The sequence below is a fragment of the Meleagris gallopavo genome, chromosome 4 (assembly GCF_905368555.1).
Source record: "Meleagris gallopavo chromosome 4, MGAL_WU_HG_1.1, whole genome shotgun sequence".
Taxonomy (NCBI): domain Eukaryota; kingdom Metazoa; phylum Chordata; class Aves; order Galliformes; family Phasianidae; genus Meleagris; species Meleagris gallopavo.
In genome coordinates, this window is record NC_139407.1 from 20,140,783 (window position 1) to 20,167,676 (window position 26,894).

Sequence of the window (26,894 nt, forward strand, 5' to 3'; positions counted from 1 at the left end):
TTTCAGCTGTTGGAATGAAGAGTCATGAAATCGATCAGTAATTTATACCTGACAATCATTTCTATCTAGAAGGAATTTTTAAAGCTGCCCTCTTTGTAAGTATGAAAACATTTCCATGTTTTAATTAATTCCAACTGAAACGATGCAGTTATTCAGGGTGCAAGATGAACTCATACGATCATGCAGGATCGACTAGTAGTCATTAGTGTATAATCCTAAGAAAAGTACATCTTATCTTTTAAGGATATTTTCTCAGTATATCCAAAAAGACTCCAACTACCCCCAAGTTTGGGAACCGAATAGGGTGCTATTATTGAATCAATGTAAACCTTTCATTTTGCCCTAATTAGATGCCTTATGGTTTCCTGCTGAGACAAGACAGCAGCCTTAACCTCAATTTTCTTTCCAAGGGAAGGTTAAAAGCTGAGGAAGGAAACGACCACTAATTCTCCAGGGCAGGGCACATTCTTAGGAACTGGGTAACTGACCAGTGAAAACCACCAAACTTCCCAGCCAGAAAATACATGCGCACATTGCATGTGCATAAAATAGTACTACAGGGTTAACCTGGAAAGCTGCATGAAGATTACTCTATTTCATTGTAGTTTGAAATAATGCTAATGCTCTGCCTGCTACCAATAACATAAAAAAAAACAAGAAATAAAATGCAGTCGGTGATGTCTCGACTCACTGAACACCGCTTTGTCACTGCAAGGAGCTCTGACCACTAAGCAGCTACATGCCCAAGTGGGGCCCAATAAATACAAATAAGAACAAATTAACTAATTCTAGCTGCATTTAATAACAGTGTCAATGATTGAAAGGACACACAAGTGCATGCACAGCTCAGGCCTCTTCCACAACCAGACTTCCCCTATTTTCCCAGTTCTGTTGTTGGTTCTCTTAATATAAAATTTATATTACAAAAACATACTTTTAAGTGCTGTTTTGTTGGCATAATGATCTATTTCCCATCGCCTTGCCTTGCTTCTGCTGTTCTTTCAAATCCTCAGATCACCTGCGTCACTCTCCATGCAGCGCTTCTTAAAAACACTCTCCCTGATCTATACCCTCCCTTTCACTGTGTGCCTTCTAAACTCAAAGCTGTTTTCAGACCATACTGAACTTTCTTTTGTCTCCCTAAGGACTCTCTGGGATCGTGCCATAGCCTGCAGGTGACCTTCCTGTCTTCAAAGTCCTTCTAAAAATTACCTCTTCTGTGAATGCCTATAGCATTAATCACATGGAGGCAGCAGTTTGTGTAAAGACACCAGCTCAGCTTTCAGACAGAAAAAATGTGAGGTCACTGATACATTGGAGGATAATCCGATCTGCGGTGTCTCTGTAACTTACAGCACTGGTGCTGTGAGGTGGGAGAGGCTTTGCAGCCCACATGCAGCATGGTGCCTGCAGGTGAGTAGTAGCAGCTCCCAGCTAGCATTCAGAACCACTGAATCGCAGAATCATTGAGGTTGGAAAGGTCCTCTAAGATCTCCAGCCCAACTGTCTCCCTACCACCTATACTGCTCACTAACCACCTCCCTCAGTGCCACATCTCCACGTTTCTTGAACACCACCAGGGATGGTGACCATTCCCTCTCATCTTACCTGGAAGCAGAGACCAACCCCCACCTTGCCAAATTCCCATTTTGTGTATAACTTTGTATTCTGTACATTTGTCAAGACAGCATCTTATCACAGTTGCAATCACAGCCTGTAATCTCAGAAGGGATGTATTTCTTTTAGAAGTAGAATATCAAATACAAATTAAACTTAATAATGAGAACTTAAAACCACTAAAGAGAAGAAATTGCCTCCAAGTAACACCTGGCAAGTAACTTCAAACCAGCCAGACTATGCATCATCTCTCAGTTCTCATCATCAGCACCAGTGCAAATGCCTTTAAGTCATGGAAATTTTTGTCTCATCTGATTGAAACAATTTCTTAAACATAAAGCCCTTCTTCATGAATTACCATGCCCAGAACAAAGTGAATTAAAAAAAATCACCTGGGCTGAAGGATAACTGAGGTATGGCACTCTTTGTTTAACAACAAGGAAGGAAAAGGGTTGGCAGCAAAAAAGGAGAGGCCCTGCAGAGCTACTGAACCTGGTAATTAGTAATTCTGTCGCAAAGTCATGTAGGGCTTCACATATCCAACAAGATTTCAGCATGACTTTGGTTTTGCTCACTTTTCCATCACAGCTGCTGTGGCAAAGCACTTCTAAGCATCCACCCTCACATATCTGTTTGTGCCACTACTGCACCTATGCTGCAACAGAGGGACGCTGTACTACAAACCTTCCAATTCACCTTCTGTCTATGACAAATCTTGTAAATCCTGATGTACTTTAACATCTGAACTCCTGGAATTGTCCCATTATGCGACAATTTCAGCTTTCACAACTAAGAAAAGTTCCATTTTAAAGAAAAAGTCTGTTAAAATGTGAGCCCGAAAAGTCTCAGCATCAAAGGGTCAATGAAATGAACTCACTTCATACTTCTGTAATTCTAGTAGTTATATGCCATCCTCATGAGGTTTGGGGGATCTGATTAATGAATGAGCTTTGGTAGAATCAGCAGAAGTGCCAGCAAGGAACGGGAGTGAGAAGATAGGAGCATGAAGGAAAGAAGGGCACATACAGCACAGAGGGAAGCCTGACTGAGGACAGAGAGTGATGAGAAAATAGGACCTCGTATCCGAGAGGACGATACCACCTGACGGCTGACATAACTAAAACATATGAACTCATTATTTTTGAAAAATACTCCTCCTTTCTAATAATACATCTTAGAAATGACTAGTCCATTATAAGCATTCATTTGTTAAAAAAGAAAAAGGAACAGTTAGAAAAATATAAATCTTCTTTAAGAAATGCTTACCTATGTCTAAAATCTTTATTTCTTGGTGGGAGCAAGTAAAAAAGAACAGAAAAACATTATTAGAGAAATACTCAGAACGGATGTTAAAAGAGGAAAAGAAGGCAACATTTAAATCTGTCATTAGTGAAGCGGTCTGCTCACCCCAACTATGTAGGTTAACCCTTCAAATCCACAGAATAATTACTCTGAGTAGATTAAATTCTCACTGTTTGGATGTGTAGAGTTCAGATATTTTACCATGGTATTTTTTTTAACTTCAGTTTTATATACTATTTCAAATGTACCGAAATCTTATTAATCGACTTCCTGTTCTTTCCACAAGCATTTGAAAACTCTGACTTACACAGTGCCAGAAATTTGTTACATACACATTATTTGCAGCAGTAACTCACAATTCTAAAGGTCCAAGATGTGAGAAAAACTTACCTTAGCTCGAGAACACTAGTTACATTTCCAGATGGAAATATCCGTCGAACATAGTTGAAATCCCCCACGTAAAGACTGCCATCAATCCCACAAGCTAAGGCAACTGGAGCCAGTAATTTATTACCATCAGCTTGACCATTACAACTTGGGCAGGAGATGCTGCGCCTTCTTCCATTGCCCATAATGCTGCTGACAATGGGGGGTTGCTGAGATATAAATTGATTTTCACCATTTCCTTTGTAGAGGATTCCTGACAGATAATGCAAAAAACACAAAATCAAAAGTGGTTTATTAAAGTTTTGGATGCATATACATGAAATGACACACAGACAATACTTCCTTTTCTTGGTTTAATATACTTTAAAGGACTTCTGAAGGACCATGCTTTTCCTCACTCCAAGAGAACTTTTAATTAAACCATTTATAGTTGTAATTAAGTCACAAATACATTAAAACACACAGAAAGCATTAAATTATCTTATCTGTTGAAAGTAGAAAGAACTATTTTAAATATGTCCATTTTGGAATTCTCACGAAATGACTGAAATTTCACCCATGTATGTATTATAAAAAGGGAAAAAAATTATTTGCTACTATAGCTAACTATAAATGTGATGTCAAATGTCATCGAAACTGGATTACTGCTGCAAACTGTAAATATTAATTAAAGAGGTACTTCAAAAAAGTTGAATCTTACACTGTAAAAAGCTCCTTACGCAGCTCACAATGAAAATGTACCTCTGGCAACAACGTCTGCCTCAGTACCATGTCTACAGCTACAGGCAGTTATTAAAAAAGTCAAAAAACAACAACAAAAAAATCTTGTGCCAGGCCAACCTGCCTCCTAAACTTAATTCTGCTTTGAGGCATGAAAGGAACAGCAATTTCATAGAGACAAAGTGATGTTTCAGCAGTACTTTTTTTCCTTATGCCTCCATAGGAAATTGAGGAGAAAAATGCACATGTTGTGTTAAGTCTTCAGTCTTGGAAAAAAAAAAAACATTTCATTTTATAGCATATTAAAATGTTGCTAGAACCCTCAGTATTGAAGATGTCAATGAATCCATCACGGTGCAATCTACCATGGTGGTGCTTGTAAGTCACAATGTGTTTGTCCATGGTACGATCCATGTAAGCCACGTGTACTTCACAGCAATGCACATTGTATTGGTTGTCTGTACAGTTCCAAAGGCAGACTGGGGCTGGGGAACACACTCCTCTTTGGGGATGCATTGAAGAAATTGAAGATGGATTCCTCTTTCCATCCCCACCCCAAAACTGAACTCTTCGTATTGACAAGTATGCGGAAAAAATACTTTGCCTCTTTAAATACTTTAGGTGGCTTCACTACTTGATAATGTTATAAAATTTGGTAGATTATACACGTAAGAGCAATAAAATTGGGAAGAATGAAAATGGTTTATGGGAACTTAATGACAAGTAATCTAAATAAGTAATCTAACTCAAAGAAGGAGAATGTATTTTTCATGAATAGTCAAAGCCAGAATACATTAGTAGTATACGAAATCCGTTCTCCCATGATTACATCATTTATGACAATCATGGAACCATAATTTTGCCTGAAATAGCTGAGTTCTATAATTTTCATCAGAGGAATTCTACAAGTCAGCACAGTGCACTATTGCACCTGATTTATTCTGTCATTACCTTGAAAAATGGGTCCTTCACATTTCTCCTCTATTATCACAGACTACGAGATGCACATTAGACTATTTACTGCAAGAGCCGGGGATGTCCGTGCAAACAGTGTCTGCACTCCCTTCTGAATAAATTTCTCCAGCTCACCTGCCTTGTCACTGCAACTCTCCACTTTGTTTATTCAATTAAACACCTCACTTTGATAAGTCATTACTTGTCATACATACTTTTGAACATAATTTAAAGCTGCCACTGATTCGACTTGTCAACAGAATCAGTCATATGTATGTATTTATAGTTGTAGCTCCTTACATTTTCAGGTGGATTACCTTTCTGGAATTTGCACTCTTCCTCACCTCGTTTTTAAATTAGGTACAATGACGCTACAATGTCACCCTTCCCTGTACTTGGTTACCTTGCTTGTCTTAATGAGCTAGAAGCAATGCTTTAGGTGATACTTAGTGCATCTCACAAAAAAAAAGGAGGCACTGCAGAAAACCTGTGAGGGATAACAGGTACCACAGAAGTGATTCTTTCCCTGCTGGAAGAATTCTGGGCTTCTCCTTGCCAAAAAAAGTACAGTGCAACCAACTCCCACATTGAGCAATGCAACTTTGCCTTCTTCACCTTTCTTTCAGCCAAATTGTTCCCAATTCCCTCCTGTGCAGCGTTCAGTTGAGGTTTACTCAGCATGGCAGCCACCAGAGAGCTGCACATGGGACCAACTGACCTTGATGCCATGGCACAGTCTTTAGAAACCTGTCCTGCTGAGAGGATGGAGAACTTGCTCGCTAGCAACCAGGCTCTGCTCCGACAGTGAGGGGCACACAGGCTCTCACTGCCTGTAGGAAGCATCATTTGTCACCTGCTGGGCATCGGGCTGACCACAGCACTCCAGAGAGGATGTACCTCATGGAAGAGTTTACATGGCACGACAGTGGAAACAGCTGCTCATCCTCTGGAACAGACAGTACCTGTGTGCTAACAGCTCCCACCAGCAGCCACGCTGTGGCTGGGGATATCATGAGCAGCAGGGAAAAACCTCTGATATAAATGAGGGACTTTGCCCTGGGAGTGAAGCGCCCTCGATTTGGCAGGGATGCCCACTACCACCACTTTATTTTCACACACTGTGAGAAATGAAAGTGGAAACGTTGTTCAAGATATTGCTACCATATAACGGATGAATGCCAACAATGCTGAAAACCTACAAACGCTTGAGAAACAGCATTTCCTTAGCATCACTAAATTTTTAATAACAATCTCAACTGCTTTTTTTTTTTTTGGTGAACATATCCAATGCAGAATTACATTGTTGCTGTTAGATGCTATTATTAATGCATAAGTATTTGCAGAAGTAATAAACATGACATGCACTGTAAAACTCACAGCATTTATCAGATGCAAAACATCTCATAATTTCCCTTTTTTTTCCTTCTTTTTTTTAAACGAAGGGAACGAGATGCCTAGCGTGCAGAGCAGGTAAACACTGAAATTGGCACAAAGAAACTTAACTCCTTACCATTCTGAACATCCAATACGTGATGCTTATCCAGCGTCCAGCCACCCATGTTAGAGGCATCTAGTTCATAGCCCTGCAAAATGGCAGTCCTCTTTTCCCAGAGCGTCAGATCCAAGCAAGACTCATATTCATAGCCCACAGACACTGAAAAAAACAATATGTTTCCTCATTGAATATAGAACTTTGCTCAGGTGACTACTTTAGGGAATGGAAGTCTCTGAACTATGTACATTCTACTGCTCTCCCAGGCTACGCAAGAATTCCTACGACTTTGTTAGAGACATACTGAAAATACCGAACGGGATTCCAAAATACTTTAAAACCTAATCCTGGCTTATAAAAGTAATTTTAGTTATTAAAGGAAGTAGATGAGAACAGGTATAGAAGAAATCCATCTCATGCTATTGCGTATGGGAAAAGTATGCCTCTCTATTTTCAGTAAAGCAGAAAAAAAAACAAAAAACAAACAAACAAACAAACAAAAACCCCTCTTTTTAGCACACATACCGACAGCTTCAGATAATCCATAGACTCTCTGGTTGTACGCGTCAGTTTTATCCCAAATAAAAGTGTAAGCCAGATTTGGAGATGCAGGGAACCATTTCTGGAAAAGTCTTCCCACTACCGCCACCATAAGATGAACCTTCATTAAGTTAAATGGTATCACAGATTGGGTCATAGTGATCTTCAGAACAGATTTATATCCTGCAGCCCTGGAGCTTAAATATGATAACTTCAAATCGGTTCCCGGTATTGTAGTTTCTTCATGAAGTACCTGCGTGTTGGTAAGAAAAAAGGCACTATTTGAATGATTTGGAAATGAAACTGCACAATGCAGATATTATAAAAAGATGCCTGACATGATGCTACATGACAGTTCATTATGAATTATCATCTAAATCTGGCCTTCAGTTAAGGTATTAGATAAAAACCAATAATGAGTGGTCTTTCACCTTTTCTTTCCTTCTGAAAAGTACAGCTCGACCTTTGTCGTACTGAAGCTGCTTAGCTGATACTTTCTGTTGAAGGATTTCAGAGACGCTTCCTTTATTTTAAGGAAGAAGGTCTGAAGAAGAAGAAACATTCTCAAATGCTTTTTCCAAAAGAGGCAGAAAAGCATCTTTTACCTGAGGGCTACCGCCCATCTCCTAATGAAGGCAAAGGAACCTCGAAACAGTGCAGGGCTTCAGATTTGGGTTAGGGTGTCTAGTTGCTCCTTTAGTTCATGTGTAACGCAGGAAGGGCTTTTCGGTAGTTTATTATTTGCATTATCTGTGGATTGTAAATACTTTAAACCTGAGCATTCTTCCATTTATTTCAGAGAGATAAGTAGGATGCCTCAGGGAAAGCTTTTCCATATTTCCTGATCAATATTCACTACTCAGACATCAGCTCACCACTTTCTCATTTCAGAGAGGTGCAATGATTCAATTTTATTTTTAAAAGGTTCCTACCCCCCCCCACCTCCTCTCTTCCAGAGCTGAGTAGTTTCAGTGGGTGATGAATGGATGTGGGGGGTTTCTGCGCAACGTGGATGAGGACAGCCAATATTGTCCTATCCGTCCGTCAGGACAGAAAACTCTATTAGGGAATCATGTCCCTAAGCAATGAGAGTGAGTACTTCAGCTGAACAGCCAGCGAGTGGTCTTGCTTATTGAAAATAAAGATAAAGAAGCATCTAGACACGGTTATAAACATAACTGGAGGCAAAGGATGTGGAATCACAAGCCCAGAGCCTTGGTGGTGTCGAAGGAGCACTTTCTGGGGAAGTTCTGTTTTATCTTCCTGTCTACTAGTCCTGAAGTCTGAAGACCAAACACAAATCAGTACCAGCAGAAAGCAGCCTTCATGAGAGCACACATATCCCCTGACAAAAAGCTTGAGACTTCTGTGGGATCAAAAGCAGTAGTGCTACATTAGCTCAAGATTTCACCATTGCTCTCTATGCTAGAGAACCCGTAGGCACTGCTTTTAAACAACTGACTGTGTTGAACACAGTAAAATAAATGTGGTTTTATGTTCTCTAGGAGGGCACCAGATGCTCCACCACTAACTATGTTAGCACTGCTACTGGTATGTAAAGATTTATATGCTATTAATTGTATCTGCCTCCTTCACAGCAGTAACAACAACAGCAACAGATCAGAAATAGTATTTTGGCTCATTGTCTGAAATGAACACTTAAATCTGATATATGTAGGCATATGGCTCTTCATCTCCAGTAAGGCTATAACGGAGCAGTGGGAAATAAAGGAGGCAATGGAAGAGACTAGACAAATTAAATTCAGAGTAATTCTTAGTCTTTGAATGTCTCAGTTTTCCCCACCAACAACCTGGCATTGCTGAGAGAAATGACAAGCAATACCATCACCTGGAAGGAGGTGAGCAGCATAATTTCCTTCTGTACATCTATTCTGCTCTCCCTCAGTCCAATATACACACAGTATCTAAGGCAGAGGAGAAGCAAGTCTTTTCTGCACAAAGAAAAACTCTCTAGAGAAAAGCAACTGTAACATATCCCCTTTCTAAGACTTTGAAGGAACAACACAAAACATCAGTGAACTTGAGACAGATTCCTCCTCAGGACATCAGCAGGACTCTCATCTACCGCACATTAAAACCGGTCTAACAGATGGAGTTCTCTGTAAGCAAGAGGAGAAAAAGAAATAATACACTTGTAATAGGGCACAATTTCATGGACTTCGCTGGTCTCCTGTTAAGACCACAGTTTCTTTTACAACCTCGACTGTGGCAGAGCAGCGTTAAAACACTTAGGTGGTCTTCCAATACTCTTGCCTGAGATAACAGGCAATAAAGAGGACACCTTGAAGTTTCAATTTCCAAGAAATTCCACTGTGTATGTGGATTACTATCAAATTAGAAAGTAGGACACACGCGGTTCTCAGCAAGGTTTAAAACAAAACAAAAAAAAAAAGAACCCCTATTATTAGTTTCTGCAGAAGCCTCAAACATCTGCTGGAAATCTGACTTATAACTTCCTTCTTTCCATAAAATATTCCCTGTAGTAACTTATTTTCTTGCGAACTTTAGAAATCCAGAGGTAAGGTTATGCATCTCAATCTCTCTTTCAGAATCAAGCATTACAAAGAGAATTAAACAGTTTAATGTTCATCTGAAACGTTAAATCATCAGGCACAGCAGAGAGTATCCTATGGGAGCCATGACAACACATCAATTGTAAAGCAATCAGGAAAGTCACCGGGTATAAAAGTCACATCAGGAATCGCCAGCACAACCAATCTGTCTGTACTTTGTGTTCTCCCGACAGAGTATCACACTATCTCCAGAAAGGCTGATACCCCACGGGGGCTGAGTTATAGCCCTCCCGCCACATTCTAATGGCTGACATTTTATTTATTGACAATCAAGCTTCTTGGGAGGACAGCTGTGAAACACTTAAGCTACAGGACTGAGATGAGAGTCGCCTCAATTTTCTCAAAGACAGAGCTTTGCTGGCCCCAAAGTTCAAGTGGGTGACTGAGGCACAAAAATGGTGCAGGGCTTCTCACCTCCTGCAGCCACAAGGACTCCCTCTGCCAGGCTCTGCAATGCTTTCCTGCTCCACTACATGATGCAATTCAGGAGACGTACTCTCGTACTATTAAGAACGTCTAATGAAGAATGTACGTTAAATTAGGGGGAAATGCCTGCTGCATGCCATCTATTTTTGTCAAAATGAGTGATTTCAACAATGATTTGAGAACAAATTTCACAAAAGAGCACAAACCTAAGTCCATATGTCAGAGCAAGGTGCTTTGCTCTGTTTTGTTGAACAGCTGTACTGAAATGAAACATCATGTTGGTTTGAAAGGGGTAAAGATGGCACATTTAGACATAGGTAGAAAAACTGACAATTACTGCTATTGAACAAGGCTCAAAACCAAAGAACTGTAGAACTACAATTCTTTAAGTAGAAGCCTTAAAATGTGTCAGTGAAAGCATAAACCAAGAGGTACACCAGAATACGAAGGAGAAAATCAGAAAATTTGCTAGAAAACAAGGACATGTAAATGTTTGAAGGGAAGCTTGTCAGTCTTCATTCATCTCCACACCTGGGGCAATGGAATGGTTAGGGTTAGCTGCCCAGCTCCTGCTGAAGGCACCTTAGAGCCTGGCAAAGTGTATAATGGAAGTGTAGGAGAAGGAAAGCCGCAAAAATTCAGTTTCAGAATTGTTTGTTGTAACTCATGTCTGGGTTTCTGCCAGGTCACACTGCAATATATTTATTATATTAGGAAAATACAGCAACAACATTATGTAATACCCACAAGCAGCTCCACCTTAGCCTGACCTTCTGCCTGCACATAGTTTAACACTGGTTAATCCCAGCTAGTTATGTCTAGGCTGTGCGTGCTAGCTGGTGATTAAGAGTAGATAAAAACTCATGCTTAAGTAGTTCAAATTTCATTCACACGTATTTATTATCATCCCTCTTGAATAATGGTCTGCTGGGCGTGTGATCACCCCTCCACCTGCTTTATTCTTTCTTTCCCCTTGCTTGCCCTCTTATTCCATTTTCTTTTGTGCTGCTTCTTCAGTACAGACTTTAATTCCCCCTCAGATCATTTTGGGATTCATAAGCCACTAAGTACACTCTTTTGGAAACATCATCTCCTAGGGATGATGAAGCACTCCAAGGGATGATGATGATTACAGCAGCACATCATTTTCTCCTATACGTGACAGTGAGCGCTGTCACAATGCATCAACAGGGTGACTGATGTCAACTGCAAGAACATGGGGAATGCTTTGTTTCTCTGTGCTTTCATCCAGACTCCTGTGCTTTAAGCTAGCATCACCCCCTTTAAAATAAAAAGATTTATAGCAGTTCTTCCAGAGCTGAGCAGACAGCTCTGGATGGAATCTGAAACTGCTTGTCTTTTATCAGATTGGAAAATTTTTTGGGAGACAGACTGTTGTGCAAGATGCATTTCTGAGATGAATCTGACCCTACAGGGGTATGTTGCAGGATGGCTGTGCAGCTCCCACCTGCTGAAGCAGGGGATCACCCTGTACAACGGTCAGGGTACACAGAAGAAACAGAAGAAAATACTCCTTGATGTTTTTACAGAGCACTTTTTTTTTTTTTTTTTTTTTTTTGAATCCATGGCCAACAGTACTTTTTTCTCCTCATCAGAAATTAGCATTAGAACTTAGCACCAAAGATCCAGTGAGAATATAACCCTTTTTTCTAAGGAAATCAGTCCTGCCTGTCAGACTTCCCACCCTTCGAACCTGGCAGCCAATCTCAGTCACATGTGAAATAAGCAAACTCGATAAAATAACCTTCCTTTTGGGTTTATTTAAGATAAAAAAAATAAGGATTTGGGCAGGGATGTAGTATCCAAAGTGGTACTCCCATGAGACAAAGGCTCAGTGCAGTGCAGGGGAAGGACTGGATGTGGCAGACAACAGCAGCAGGTGGGAATCAGTTGGAATCCAGACTTTGTTAGTCCAATTGCTCACAAAAAGACATTTAATCTAAACATTACAAGTACTCTGAGAAAACAGGTGTTTGTTCATATTTTTCTGCTATTACTTTTTCTTGATTTATACACCATCTAAGCCTTTTACTTCAGGAACCGAATCTATTGTCTGTTGACAAAACAGGTAAATAAGAGCTGCTTTTCAGTGGATTGTGTTTTACAAATCTTTACTTTCAACTGATGTACAGCCACCAAAGGCGCAGAAAGATAGGATAAAAGCAACGATTTTCTAGTGTGGTATAGGTTGGAAGAGCGTTTAGTTGTAATTCTCCCACATCTTTACCTTAAGCTTGCTCTTTTCCATGATTTTTTGAGATGATTTTACTCTTTCCTTGAAAGCTTAAATGAAAACATTTCAATATATTTTCTATGTTTCCCTTGAAGATGCAAGTACATTTCTTACTGAATGGGAAGAAGTGTGTCCTATGTAATTATGACATTGTGAGGGTGGGAGAAAGAGGAAGAGAGAGGAGAGAAAGAGCGCAGAGCTTTTATCAGAAATCAATGAGATAAATACTCCTTTCCTGAAATGCATCTCTGCTTTAAGATTGCAAGAAGACTACATTAGTGACCAGGTATCTGAGATGGAGGAATCTAACACAGCCTATGTTAGAGGTAAAAAAACAGGTTTCAATCACAGCTCTTTCAGTTGAGAGCATTTGAGCATTACAGCTTCTGAGGACATACATTAGCACCCATGCTCATGTCCTTGTAAGCCTGCCCTTATTGCTACAAACACAGAATTATTTTAGTATATAAACATAGAAGTATCATGCTCTTTATTAAAACTAAGTGGATAAAGTGAAATGCATGGGTCTCTGTGATAGAGTGGAAAAACAACTTCCATTTTGTTTCTGTGGTGCGTATGTAACACTATTACAGTAAAAAAATTATGATACAATTTCTTACAATTCTACAATTTCTTTTTTTTTTAAAAGAATTTGTACTCTGTTCATTATATTTGCTTAATTCTAGCCAGAGATAAGATGCTATTTGTTTGTAGAACAGTTTACCTGTGTCTCTGGGATGATAGGACTATCTTCAGGAGAAATTCTAAACAAGGTTGATAAAGGTGATGACACGATGATAGGGTTTGGCCTTACAAATCCACTCAGATCACAGCTAGGAATGTCGTTCTCTTCCTTTTTCATGACCAGGGTATCCATTACATAAAAGACATTCCAGGGAATCCATACTGTATGATACTGGGTCAGGAATGGTGACCGCTCGAACACCAGTGTCAGAGAGGCACCACCATTCGCTACCAAGTCAAACCTAGAAAAAAATAGGGGCAGCTATTACAAATTCCCAAAGCCATCCCACAGCATTCATTTTACTGACTGATTCTTCATCCTACTGTACTGCTCTGAAGATAGAATAGCTCTACTAGTAGCAACAGAGAAATCAATTACATTGCATTATGTAATACTGCATTAAGAATGGAGAATTTGGGATCCTGTTTTTAAATTAAACAAGTCCTTCTACTTCTAAAGTATATAATGGGCATATTTAACGTTACTTGAAGAATGTACAAAGTACAGTGTTGCTCAATCATTTTTTTTCACGTCTTTTGTTTCCATTATTTAATTATTAGTTTATTTTTACAAGGAGCTCTTTCATTAATGTATTTGCTATCTTCATGCCTCAGAAGTGCTTCAAAGTGAACTTACATGCCATCTTGGCGGGTGATTGTGTATCCATAGTCTGGGTAGTGTAAAAAGGAAACGTTGACTCCAATGAGTGGAGTTCCGTCAGCAGTTAATACTTGGCCCCTTATGACAGATGCAAGGCTGTAAGAAAGATGCAGAATCAGATACAAATTTGGCTTTTATAATTCTCTTTTGAATGAGTAATAGCTAGCACAGCAAACATCTCCACATGGCATCAACTCCCATTAGAAAATCATCCCTGAGCCTCTAACCCTTCCACAAATTCACATAATTTACATTGTATAAACACATACTACAACATATACATATAATAATTTTGTTTTCGTTTGGCTGAGGTTCTTTGCTTCATTTTGACCACACTGAGCTACTAAGCCTAGTAATTCACTGAAGAATTTTAAGAATTTATAAACTCTAAACATTCTGCAAGTCATACCTCTGGCAGATTCTTGAAAAATGTACTTTTCAATTATCAAAGCAATCTGTAAAACTGCAGGGACTACAAAGCACAAAATTTAAAAGAGCAATAAGGAACACTTGTGCAACAACTTTTAATCATCTGCTGTGCCCAAACACATTAATGCTGTTAAATTACTGCAAACACAGTAGTTCTAGTGTAAATCATCTTCTTTCACTCAGTGAGATCTGAGACACCTGCTTCCTGTTACTGTTTTATTTTCAGGTCATTACTGCTTTGCAGAGCACCAGTCAAATAGTTTATGCAATTATACTGTCGTGCACTTAACAGTTCCATTACATTAATTCATAATTTATATTATTTAGTGAGCTCAGTTTAAAAAGTGCAGCTTTGCTTTTCCTTCTGAAGTGTTTTCATTGCTTTGATACATTTCCAACTGTGCTAACCCAAATCAACTGGTTAAATAAAGATCTATTAAATCATTAATGAAGTGCCCGGTTAGAATACAGGTACCAGGTATGGTGAGCAACCCAGCAGCACTGACAATCTGAATTTTGCAGGTATTGAGATAAGCACAAATAATCTGATAAATAGGGAAAAAACGCTTTTGCTGAGAGTCATTGCATGAAGGCAAAGATCACAATGGATCTTCTACTGCACACCTCACATGCTCTTCAACTGTTTCAGTATGCATGAGTAAAGGATGAGTCACGCTCACCTCTTATTGAAAGGACTTTCCCCAGGTATGACATGAGTGCTGTCTGCTCCAATGAGAAAACTGATCCGGTCATAAAATGCTTTGGCAGCTTGCTGAGATGGTGACTGTTGGCTTTGGCTGATAATATCTTGCGGATCAGGTAGCCCACGACAGTAAGGCTGATTTTGGCAAGAGCTCTGTAAACAGCAGTCAGGATCCATACAGTCAACCAGTCCATCTGTTGGAAGAAATTCAGAAAAATGAACAAACTCTTTCTCTGGCCCTTTGTATGCGAGTGAGTGGGCCAGCAGAGAGATTTAGAAAAATTATGTAGTATGAAAGAATATTAATAATTAAGATTTTAATGAATTCACTTTCAATTAGGGAAAAATAAGCCTGTTTCCACTGAGTTCTTAAACTCCCATGGAAATCCTAGCAGGTTCAACGTGCATAAATTAAGTGTATTTGTTTGATACTCCTCTACAAACACGTGGAACAAAACAGAAAATGAAGGCAACTCAGGCTCTGCATACACTGCTAATTTATAAATATTAAACATTTTAGGTGGGTCTCAGTAGCTTTTATCTGGGGTTATTTGGCTTGCTAGAGAAAAGAAACAAGGAAATCCCACTCTGCTATTTTCCTCAACTTTTTCAGCCCATCTGTGCTGCGAGGATCTTTAAATATTTCACAGTATTTATCAAGGTGAATTCCTTTATACTTCGGCAGGAAGGTTTTGTTGCTAGTGGCAAAGGCAATTTCCACCACTACTTTGCAAGTAAATGTGTAAGAGAACAAAATCTGTATTTAACCTTTAGATTTTTTTTTTTTTCTGAATAAAATGATGAGGAATACTGGCCACTATAAACAAGATTTAAACACGTGGGTGCTTTTATGCTCATGTGCTGAAATATTCACATATAATGAGCAGTAGATGTGTCACATCGCTGGAAATCTAATTTGGTGAAAGATTAAAATCAAGATCAAATTGATAACTACTAATTTGCTGTAAGTAAAGTCATAAGGAAAATGAGCCTGGAAATGTCAGCGACAGAAAATTTCTAGATGAATGTAATATGGTATCACATTCTGATAATTGTTTCCCCCAAAGAACGGCAAGACTGAAATAGCTCAAACATTTTATTATTCCATTTATATTACAGAGGGAGCTTGCTTGCTGCACTGAACTGAAAAATATACCAATGCAGCACTCTGAGGAAGCCCACGACCGCTTCTCTTACAAAAGAACCTAGCTTTATAGCATAACTTCTTTCTGCAGGGAAAATTATCATCCATTTTTCTGTTCAATCACATGTTGAAAGAGTGTAAGTAAACAGAGATCTTCTAAAGGTATTCCTCTAAGAATTGCCATGCTACGCGGATCAGTTAGAGGATTGGCAAAACAGTAAAGGGCTGGGATTTCTATTCTTTTGCACATCTAAAATTCTTATTTAACTCAGCTGACATTGAAGTCAGTTCAAGGAAAATAAAAGAGATGAAAAAGTCATCGTTATATATATCAAAGCTTAAACTTTTTCAGAGAAAAGAAACATCACTGATTTTTTCTGGGATGAGTGGTTGATATGCCTGAGGGTTGTGCTGCCATCCAGAGGGACCCGGACAGGCTGGAGAAATGGGCTGACAGGAACCTCTTGAAGTTCGACAGAGAGAAGTGCAGTCTTGCACCTGGGGAGGAATCCCCCCCAGGCACCAGGACGTGCTGGGGGGCAGCTGGCTGGCAAGCAGCTCTGTGAAGAAGACCTTGGGAGTTCTGGCAGACACCAAGCTGAACACAAGCCAGCGATGTGCCCTTGCAGCAAGGAAGGTGCTGATGTCATATGGGGCTGTGTAAGGAAGAGGGATACTGAGAGGTCAAAAGAGGTGAACCTTCCTCTCTGCTCAGCCCCTGTTGAGGCCACACCTGGAGTGATGGGTTTGGTGTAGACTCTCCGGTACAGAGAGACATGGACATGCTAGAGAGAGTTCAGCGAAGGGCCATGAAGACAATTAAGGGACTGGAGCACCTCTCCTCTGAGAAAATAGTCTGAGAGAGCTAGAATTGTCCAGCCTGGAGGAGGATCTCATCAGTGCATATAAACACCTCATGGGAGGGTGCAAAGTAGATGCAATCTGACTCCTTGCTTGATACCCAGCAAAAGGCCCACAGGCAATGGGCACAGACTGACATACATAATTCTGTTCAAACATCAGAAAAGGTTTATTACTGTGAGAGTCATCAGATGCTGCAACAGGCTGCCCAGGGAGGCTGCGCAGTCTCCACCCTTGGCGATATTTGGAACCCAGCAGGGCCCTGAGCAGCCTGCCCTAGCTGACCCTGCTTTGAGCAGGGACTAAACAATATCCAGAGGCCTTTCTAACTTCAAACCGTCTGTGACTCTAGTGATTTTCTACAGTATCATTCTCGTACGATATGAAACCCCTTTCCAGCTGAGGTGCTCAGCTCCCTTGCTGGTTTTAGCTCTAGAAGCCTGGCTCAGTGTCAAACCTGGGGGTACCGATGGTTAAAAGCATAGTTTTGCTTTTTTATATCTCTGTACGGTCTCCCAGGCAATATCTGGTGCAGTTGCCAAAGAAATGCTCAAATTTAGTCATTCATCTTTGTTAGTTTATAAAAAGCAAATGTACATCTGGAGTACAGTCTGCAGGTCATAAAACTGCAGGAGATTGACACCTTCTGAACTAATCAGCTGGAAATGCATTTTTACAAGCCTCTCTACTAACATCAATCAGAGAAAGAATCTCATTTTCACCAGCCCAGATATAGGGATACGCTGTTTGTTATTTTTCTGTGGAGTTTATCAGCATCTTGCCCAGGCGAGTGACGAATGGTTATGAATCTGGCTCCTTATAACTTGAGAAAACATTTTTCATTCTTTCTCTGTACTTATGTGGCTAGAGCTATCTAGTACCACTAAGATGACTACTCTATTGCACTGTGTGAAGCACAGTAGAATTTCCTTTCTGAGGAAGTTCTGTGAAATATCAATGAATTGCATTTAGCCTGAAAAATGAGGCTTAGCTTAACACTAGCTTATCAGTTACATCACTCAAATGCAATAGGAAAATTATACAGAAAATAAAAACTCTTCTAGCCAGCTGGACAATCATTATCAGCCTCAGGGGGCTATTTCTCTTTTTTGTTGTTGTTCTAGATGTAAGTGATTCTTCTATATACAACACATATAATGACTTCATTATTGTCTCTTCCTGGAAGACAACTTGTGGACAAAATTACTCCTGGGTACAAGTTCTGCCACTGTCAAGGAGAGCTCATGACCAAGGACCTACATCAATCACATTGTTGGTAAGTGAGCTGACTGTATATTTAGGCAGCTCAGAATCTCCATAAAGTGAAATCCAGTCCCTATATCGGAGGCACCTGGTTTTGAAGCTATGATGCTGGTCATTCCACAAGAGTGGTTTCAATGCCAGTGGCACACAAAGCGAAGAGGCTGGAATGGACAGAAAACCCTATTAACAAAACTCTGTTATCCTCATGTAGCTCAGTTTTACAACAGGGTACACTGAGTAGACTCAATTATAGACAGCAAAAATGATTGCCTTTATGAGCAGCTCGTCAGAAAAGCCACAAAAGAAGAAATAGCGCCTGATTTATTCCTGAGCAGCACACAACTATCTTTTTCAATGCTCCTACTGCAGTATCCCTGTAAGCATACCCAGGGTACTCAAATTAGTCTGACTTTGCACTGTGACAACAATAATCCTGACAAGCCATGCTAGCCTATGCAAGTAATTACAAAAATACAGCAGCATAATGCTTAGTAGGATTTGCTTTACTATAGCATTTATTTTAATTTTACTAATAAAACACTGTTAATAGTCCTTTCAGTTCCGCTGGTGGAAATGTGTAGCTACTCTTATTAATTGGATAGGAGCTTGTAAAAAGGAAGCCTAACAAAGGATACTGCTCAATAAAGACCTATCTAAGGAGTCAACAGATTTTGCTTCCTAAAGTAAAGACAAAACACAGTTCACTTTGTCAAAGTGTAATAGTGACACATTTTTTCCCAAGTAAAGCAAGCTAGGGTTCTTCCAACTCCAGAAAACTCTGACTCCTCTTTCAGAAAGTCATTAAGAATTTAATTCAGACACATTTTTTTGTGGACTGCTGAAATGTAAAGAAAATCCTGTAACAGACTATCTAGCTTGATCACATGGGAAAATAAAGAGTCATCCTTTAAGGGAAATGATTTACAAGACTTTCAAAAATCTGTATTAAAAGGCAGACAAATAATCATCCTATTATATATATCAGTAGCTTCTAGATGGGAAAAAGACCAAGAATGCCTTGATGCCATTAATGTTTCTTACAAGGACTTTTTCCACTGAGGTCGTTCAAATGCTCATGTTCATGGCGTTCAAACAACAAGTCCCATGAACAGCTAAGAATCAGAGGAGCAGCAGACATTGTTATTAATGAATTATATTAATATATGAGGCACATTTTATCCACTGTATGATGAAGCAAACATTAACCACAGCATCTCTATTAGCTAAGAACTACACTAACTTCAATTACACCACTGCTGAGCCTAGTGTGATATAGATTGTGCTACCTGCAGTTATCAGTATAAATTCAGCATAAGTGCTCAGATAACCTCATGTCCCATTGTAAATAAATACAGCAAAGGCATCCGTGTGCCCATTACCTGCAGCTGTTTGGAAACTGGATAGCTTGCTTGAGAGATGAGTGGGTTGGCTGCACATACTCTTGGAAAGAGAAGAAATGGCACTTCTCTTTCCAGGTGGGTTTCTGGCAAAGAGGACTTTTTATTTGGTATTGTTTCAATTCTTAATTTAATTTAATTGCTGCATTTTTACCCTGTTTCTCAGACCCCAATCAAAGACAGAAGTGAATATGCTCCTTACTGAGGCATATACATTTAAAACCAGATCCACTGAAAGAGAAACGCTGGTGACAAATAGCATTATATATGTCAATCGTGGCAAAACAACTGTTTGGCCTATCCCCTCCCAAGATTTTGCAGCTTAATGCCGGTAAAGAAAATAATGAAAAAAAATTAAGAGAAAAGAAACCATACAAACACTAGCATTAGAGTTTTATTTTTGCAATATCGTTCTCTCTTTGAACTTTAAGTCATCCTCTTAGATACTTTCTGCTCCAATTCCTCATCCTGCTTCTGCTTTTTCCTCACAAACAGCTATTACTGCTTTCAGTCTGAAGGAGTATCTCCTTTTCTCTTTTTCTGCTTAAGTGCATTCCTGCTCACCTTGCTCCTCTCCGTCCTGCTGCTGTTATCTGCTGTTGACTCTCCCTCTTACTTTCTGATAAATCACATGGTTCTATTATTCTTAATACTTACTGAATCTGTTTTAGACCATCCCTGAGATTTCATTTTCCCCTCTTTTCTTCTACCGGCTATTATTTTTGTCCAGATTATGTTCCAACCTAGTTTCTCTGCTCTCTGGCTTTGTCTCTTTTCACACTTGCAGGTTTCTCTTTCTTTCTTCTGTTTTTAACCCCTCAGCCCACGTGAACTCCATTCTCTGAATATTACATCTCTGCATGGAAATGCTACAGATAGCTCAGTCCTCTTGCACCCTCCATGCACGCAGAAATTTGGCTTTGCACTAGCTCACTGTTCACCAGATTGCATCATATTCTTCAGGCCCCAGAGTATGCAAGGTTCACTCAAAATATAAAATATTTAACAGAAAAGTGTGGTAAATAAAAAGATATGTAAAGCAATAAACACCACCACTCTTTTGACTGTATTTTCCATAAGAAGTAAGAGCTACTATTATTTCCAAAATCTCAATTACAATCAGGATATGAGAGGAAACAGCCTACCAACAACAACGAAGGCCTTTGCAAACTAAAGCTGAAAAACAGTCAGCCACAGATGACATTATTAACATCTATATTCCCTAGCGGAGTTTCTTAGCTCTGGATGGTGTTAAAAAAAAAAAAAAATAGTTAATGAGAGGGGGGGGTGGAAAAAAGACAACAAAAGTATTATGCTGATCTGCTCCATGGCTGCATTCACATTTAATCGTGTTTTGGTGTTGTTTTTTCTCCTGCTTGATTCTGGAGTCCTGCCAAAGTCACAGCCCGTCTCTTTTTCCTACCCTACAACGATGATTGCAGATTGATTCCTTAAGTCAGCAGTCCTGCCTGCATCTTACTGCAGATTGTTACCTGTCACCCGAGTGACAGACTGCAAGGAAGCAAGCCAAAAAAACCCCCAACAAATGACTTCTGGGAGTGTCCTGTCAATTAGCTGAGCATTTACGGGCGATAGAGGGACAAGAACTTTCTAGATTGGGCAAGCAATTGTTTCCAGCAATAGTATCATAGGTCAAAATGTAAAGTCCCAGCCTTTCCTCTCGGGATCATTTCCTTTTGAGGTCACTGAAAATTTGCACTCCTTCCTTTTTTGTTTTCCCTGCTACAGTTCACTGAGTTGAGACGATGCTTTATTCCACTCAAAAAGAACACTGCAGGAAAACTAAGGTGACACCCATCATTTCCTATGTACCTATCTTGCCTGTTATAAGCATCTTGCAAGGTTTTGCTGATACGCAGAGCATACTGCAGTGTACTTTTACAGGCATGAGAGCTAGTAAAGAGTGTGCATGGTTCTCACAGCAGTATTTTGCCATTTGACTGTAGAATCTCCATTCCTCAATACATTCTCCTCAGTGTTACAGATCCAATTGGTGTATCTTACCTCCCTCGTTGTCCTTACTGTCAGTGCACAGAGTTTCCATGGCCACGTCACAGCCTGCTCCCCTCCATCCTGGCTGGCAGACGCAGTGCCAGCCGTTCTGGTCCAGTGTGCACCTCCCATTGCTATTGCACAAGCCAGGGCAACCCTCTGTCGAAACAAACAAAGAAGAACATCACAAGTGATTTAAATATTGCAATTATTTCAGCCAAATAAAAGATACAAACAAGGGACACTTACTGGGAACAGGCCTTTTTAACAGCACAAATACTGTAATTGCACATGGAGTGGAACAGCAACATTACCTGGGGAACGTAATTCTGAACAAAGTGGCATCTTTGATTGGCCTGACACTTGAGACACCACTTACCTGTACAGGCAGGAAATAAATGCATCAATCCTCTAAATACCTGTAGGCCAGACAAAATTAAGTTTGTTTTTAATTTTTGTTTAATTTTTTTTTTTTTGGCAGAGTAACGAGATGAGTGCATTGTGCAAACACAGCTGTATAAAATTATAGATTTTTCTGCGCTCATAGAATTGATTGTCATTTGCTCTCTGCAGTATTGGTTCTTTACTGGTACAAATGTTGAAACTCCCCTGTTACTATGAACAAATCCCTCCAAATCATTAAGTAGGAAAGCGGGTATGTTTTAGGCATGTAATAAAAGAGAACGTTAACTTTATCTGGTCTCAGAGTTGCCGTATATTCATGTGAAATTACAGTGCGCTAAAAAACTGCACAAAGTATAGGCTGGTTTTAATGACTATGCCAGAAGTACATTCCTTTTCACAGAATAAGCAAAGCCCAGGAAATAGTGAAGCAGCTTAGCATCTATTCTAACAAACAGTAGGATTCAGGCTGCATACGGATGGGACAGGACCAACAGGATTTCCAACTAAATGTAATAGCTGTGCGTATTTGATTACTTAGGACGGACAAAATGAAATACCATAAGGACCACAATAAAACATTGATAGACTGAACAAAAACACGGTAGTGACGTGCTTCAAGACAGATAGCAGAGAGTGATTTTTTGTGACAATCTCCCTAAGGCTTTTGTGCTGTTACCTTTATATCCTATCTTGTCTGCTTTTATGGCCAAGGAGGGAAAATTTGGGAAACAATTAAAATAATTTAATATATATCCAAAATGTATAATTGTTTTCAGTCTAACATTACATTAAAAAAACAACAACAGTAGTTGTCACTTCCTAGTGATGAAATCTGGCATGCAGCCAACATGATCTGTATGAGAATGACAACACTATAAATATGTAGATCTTGGCGTTCCTTATCTATGACTATGATAAGAGACTGACAGAAGCAAGAACAGATATGGCACTAAGTATCTGATGAGAAAGTGGCTAGAAATCAGTATTTTTGGACACAAACATTTCCTGCAAACTTTTATATATGTGAAAAAAAGCTAAGCGGCTAAAACATTTCTCTTTCTAGAACTGCTGTCGTTGTGAACTGCTCTACTGACTCGCTCTGGTTAAACTTAGTTGAGCTTAGGACAGTACTTTAGAAGGAACAGTTTCGTCTTTCTTCTAACGAATCTTGAATTTACAGACTCCTTTCAAATTATAAACATTCTTAGAAAAACTTAGAAAGAGTGCTTCCCTCTCATCAAATTACTCTTAGAAGACAGAATCAGAGGAGCCTCTTGTGAGGAAGCATGGTGATGCTACAGTTATGGTTGCATGCCACCAAGCCAGGCTGTGATTAGTCTTGCTACTCTTATTCTTTAAGACTGCAGCTGCTAATTGTATTTGTTGACATACAGAGAGCTATCTTTTCCTTAATGTTTCTTCTGTTTAATTTATGGAAGACTTACATATTTAATTCCCCTACTGACAGAATGTTTTAGGAGTCAACTGGTTACATTCAAGACTTATTGTGTAAAAGCCTGGATATTGCCATGAATATTGCCATATTCTAATGGAAAAAAGAACACAAATAAGGAATAGAGAAGATACTCAGGGAAAGAGGGGATAGGAATATTTTAAACTTTTTTTTTTTTAATTAACTTTTGACCATAACTGAAGATACAAGAGTCTTTGCTGTTTCATGATAAGTATTTAAATCCTTGATCCTTTCAATTGAAAATGTCATATGGAGTATGCAAGCTTTCTCTAGCTTCAAACAAAATACAAGTCATAATTCTCTATAGATTTTCCGCATTCAGATAAACAAAAGCTTATAATCCTAAATTATTCTACTGATATGTCTATATATAAAAACACACATATCTATAATTAGTCTGTTCTTTGGAACTAATTACACTTGTTCTATGGCAAGAATATTGCTTTGCTTTATTTCCTAAATATTTTCTTTTTTATAGGTAAAGATCCAATGACAAAACTCACAAAGAAACAAACCAAACAGCAAATGAATACTATCTTCAGTTTTTGGCTCAAACAAAATCTAATGCATGTATACAGTTTATATAAAAACGTATAATAACTGATAAAATGTCATGACATAACATAAGCAAGATTTCATTTTTAATCATATGAGTTGAAAGTAGTATGAGTTAAATTTATAATCCATGGAATATATGAAAGAGACGATTATTTTGCCAATCTAGAGTGTTTGTCACTATATATTCATATATTAAAAAAATACATATAGGTATAGGCATGTCATCAAAGAGCAAATATACAGTACCTTTCACTATCTTATCCAAATAGTGAGCTTGAGAATTAGAAAGAAAAAAAAAACAGACAGACATTTCAGAAGTGTCACATAAAACAAGAATTGTTCAGAATTCACATGCAAATCAAGCAGGTGCACTTGACATGAGAGGTCTTACATTACAGAATGAAAATGTATTTCTCATCCTTTAAAAATGCAAGAAATTCTCTTTTCAGCAAACATCAGCAAACATAGTTTATGATTCAACGAAACTGTTTCAAAAAGGAAGCTTGCAGAGGAAAGAGATGCTGCATTTCTGACACTAGGATTTTCTTTTTTCTTCTCACTTCTCTTCACAAGCTTTGATTTTTACGTATAACAAAACTATAATCAAAACTAGTTTAAAAAAAAATAATTCAATTTTCAACACAATATAGGAGCAATCACTCAGCTTTTGAGCTTTAAAGCACTGGCCATACTGGAAGATCTTGGATTTGCAGGTCACGTATAACTCTGACAGCATAACCAGCGTAATATGTCAACTCCAATTGGATTAACAGTATTTTTAGGAGGAGGAATTCAGCCACCATTATTCTTCTGAGCACACACACCGATTTTGCAAATATGTTAGACCCTTACATGAGGTGGGAGAGGGTGTAGTGAGGTTAGTAGCATAGTAATCCATGTCATTTGGAAAAATGGGTGAAAATTAAACTCTGACTTTAGATGTATAAAAATAAGTAACACTGTACATCCAAGAATAGGAAGACTTATTTCTCATCAGTTATGACACTTCAAATTTCAAGAAAAAATTGAGGACAGATGGACGAACGAAAGACAGCACGAGATGGATTTAAAGCAGTGAGCCTTTCTTCTAATACATGAAACACAGCAGAGATGGGCAGTAAGTTCCTTACTTTCAAAAAACAGACATTAGCTGCAGTTATGTGCAAGGGATACATAAAACAAAATCATGTGGGACAGGTCCACCGTGGGCTATCACACCCAGCTATCTACACACGTTGCGACAAGACACTGCAGACCACTGTAGTGGGGACAAGCAAAGCTGAGCCACCAGCATCAGATTTAGTCTCTCATTTCTCCTATGGATAAGATTTCCCAACAGAGTTCATATGGGCAAACTAAGAATTTGTCCTTTTCTAAACCTGCGCTGGATGACGGATACAGTCTGGCAAGTACTGCATGCTGGAGGTAAGAAAGGCATTTCCAGCCACGGACTTTCCTCCTGTTTGGCTGAATGGGAAGCGGTTCTTCCCAAACCCAAGGATATACAGACACACCAAAGACACAATCACTGCTACAACTAACAGGAGGAAAGTTTCGAGTCTCTGCCTCTCAAAGAAAGTGTCAGACAGCCACTGCACTGTATGTTTTTTTTCTATAATGGTAAGGTTAAAGGGAGACAAAGTAAGAAGATGAAAACATCAATTACAGAACATTTAGAATAGCAGCAACAAAGTAAGTACCTTTTCACATAAACCACAAACAAAAACAAAAGTGATACAGCTGCATTTCAGGGTGGGTAAAATTCTCCTCTTACTCATCCAGTATAATTCCCCTTGCTCCTACGCAGCTGCTCTTAGAATAGTGCAGCACTGGAAAAAAACAAGCCTTTTTTTTCCATAAAATGGAAGCAATTAGGTCTGTCTGGGGAATGCATCTGTCCACCAGTGAGACATTAAATGCCTCCGCAAATGTCGGGAGAGGTAACAAAATGGAACATAGAAAAAAACCTACAACAGAAAATAGTCCCTGCAAATAGGCCTCCACATGTTATTTTCTTTCAGAAATCCAATCTGCATTAAAAAAAAGAAGGGATTCAGGTTGTTTTTTTTTTTTTTTTTTTTTTTTTTTTAATCCAGTAGCCTTGAAAGAATTCAGTCCCAGACCATTGCACTATAACTCGTAGAAATCACGTTCTGTACTTTAACGTCCTTCTACCTAAGGTCCTTTTACATTAAGGGCAACGGTAGAAACTACTTTTGTGAACATGCAGTTCCCTAGAATCAAAAAGCAAAGAATAAGAGCCCAGAAACAATATAATTTTGTAGTGAAGTCTAACTAGCTGTGCTGTCTTCTGTATCTTCATGGCACTGCAACTGAAACAAGGATTAACCCCATACAGACTGAAGTACTAAATACCTCTCTGCACAGTGCACTCTTTGTGCGATTTAGAGCACTTTGGTAGGATTGAACATCTCAGCAGTTGCTTCTCTTCATGCTATTTAAATATCTGACACATATGAGTTAGATTAAATCCTTAAAAAGTCTAATAAACTAGTTACAGGCCAGATAATACATATGCAACAGGATTGTTTTTTTTTTTCAGGGTTTATGACTGAAATTTAAAGCCTTGGTATTATTTCAAGGAGTCTGTTCCATCTGTAAGTCAACAAACAAAAATTATAAAATCTGTACATTTTTTAGAATGGCCAAAATCCAATACGCAAGTGGCAGTCAATATAAAATATAAATGGTGTTACCTCTGTGTGTGTGTAGGCACACAAATAGGTGGCAGACAAATGTGTTTTAAAAACAACTAGTTGCAGTCAAACAAATTCAAACTTAACATGGCATATTTCATAACCAGTCAGAACGCAGACCTTTTTTTTAGATGTAATGTCTCCCATTACTTGCCTACTAGAGTCAGTGTCTCCCTTATTCATATGCTACTTCTACATACAACAGAATAGCTGCAGAATGAAAGTACATATTAAATCCA

The 26,894-nt window shown here is 38.9% G+C and overlaps 1 protein-coding gene across 10 annotated transcripts in view; it reads right to left on the reverse strand.

Annotated features, from left to right (window-relative positions):
- Nucleotides 1-26,894, reverse strand: part of TENM3 (teneurin transmembrane protein 3) — a 399,330-nt gene that overhangs the window by 36,393 nt on the left and 336,043 nt on the right. For all 10 annotated transcript variants that reach the window (XM_085222460.1, XM_085222461.1, XM_085222459.1 and 7 more), the window contains 7 exons: nt 21,514-21,660; nt 14,801-15,017; nt 13,668-13,787; nt 13,011-13,272; nt 6,998-7,265; nt 6,491-6,634; nt 3,310-3,559 (listed from right to left, as the gene is read on the reverse strand). In XM_085222460.1, coding sequence (XP_085078586.1) covers nt 3,310-3,559; nt 6,491-6,634; nt 6,998-7,265; nt 13,011-13,272; nt 13,668-13,787; nt 14,801-15,017; nt 21,514-21,660 — 1,408 coding nt within the window. The remainder of the gene's footprint in view (nt 1-3,309; nt 3,560-6,490; nt 6,635-6,997; nt 7,266-13,010; nt 13,273-13,667; nt 13,788-14,800; nt 15,018-21,513; nt 21,661-26,894) is intronic.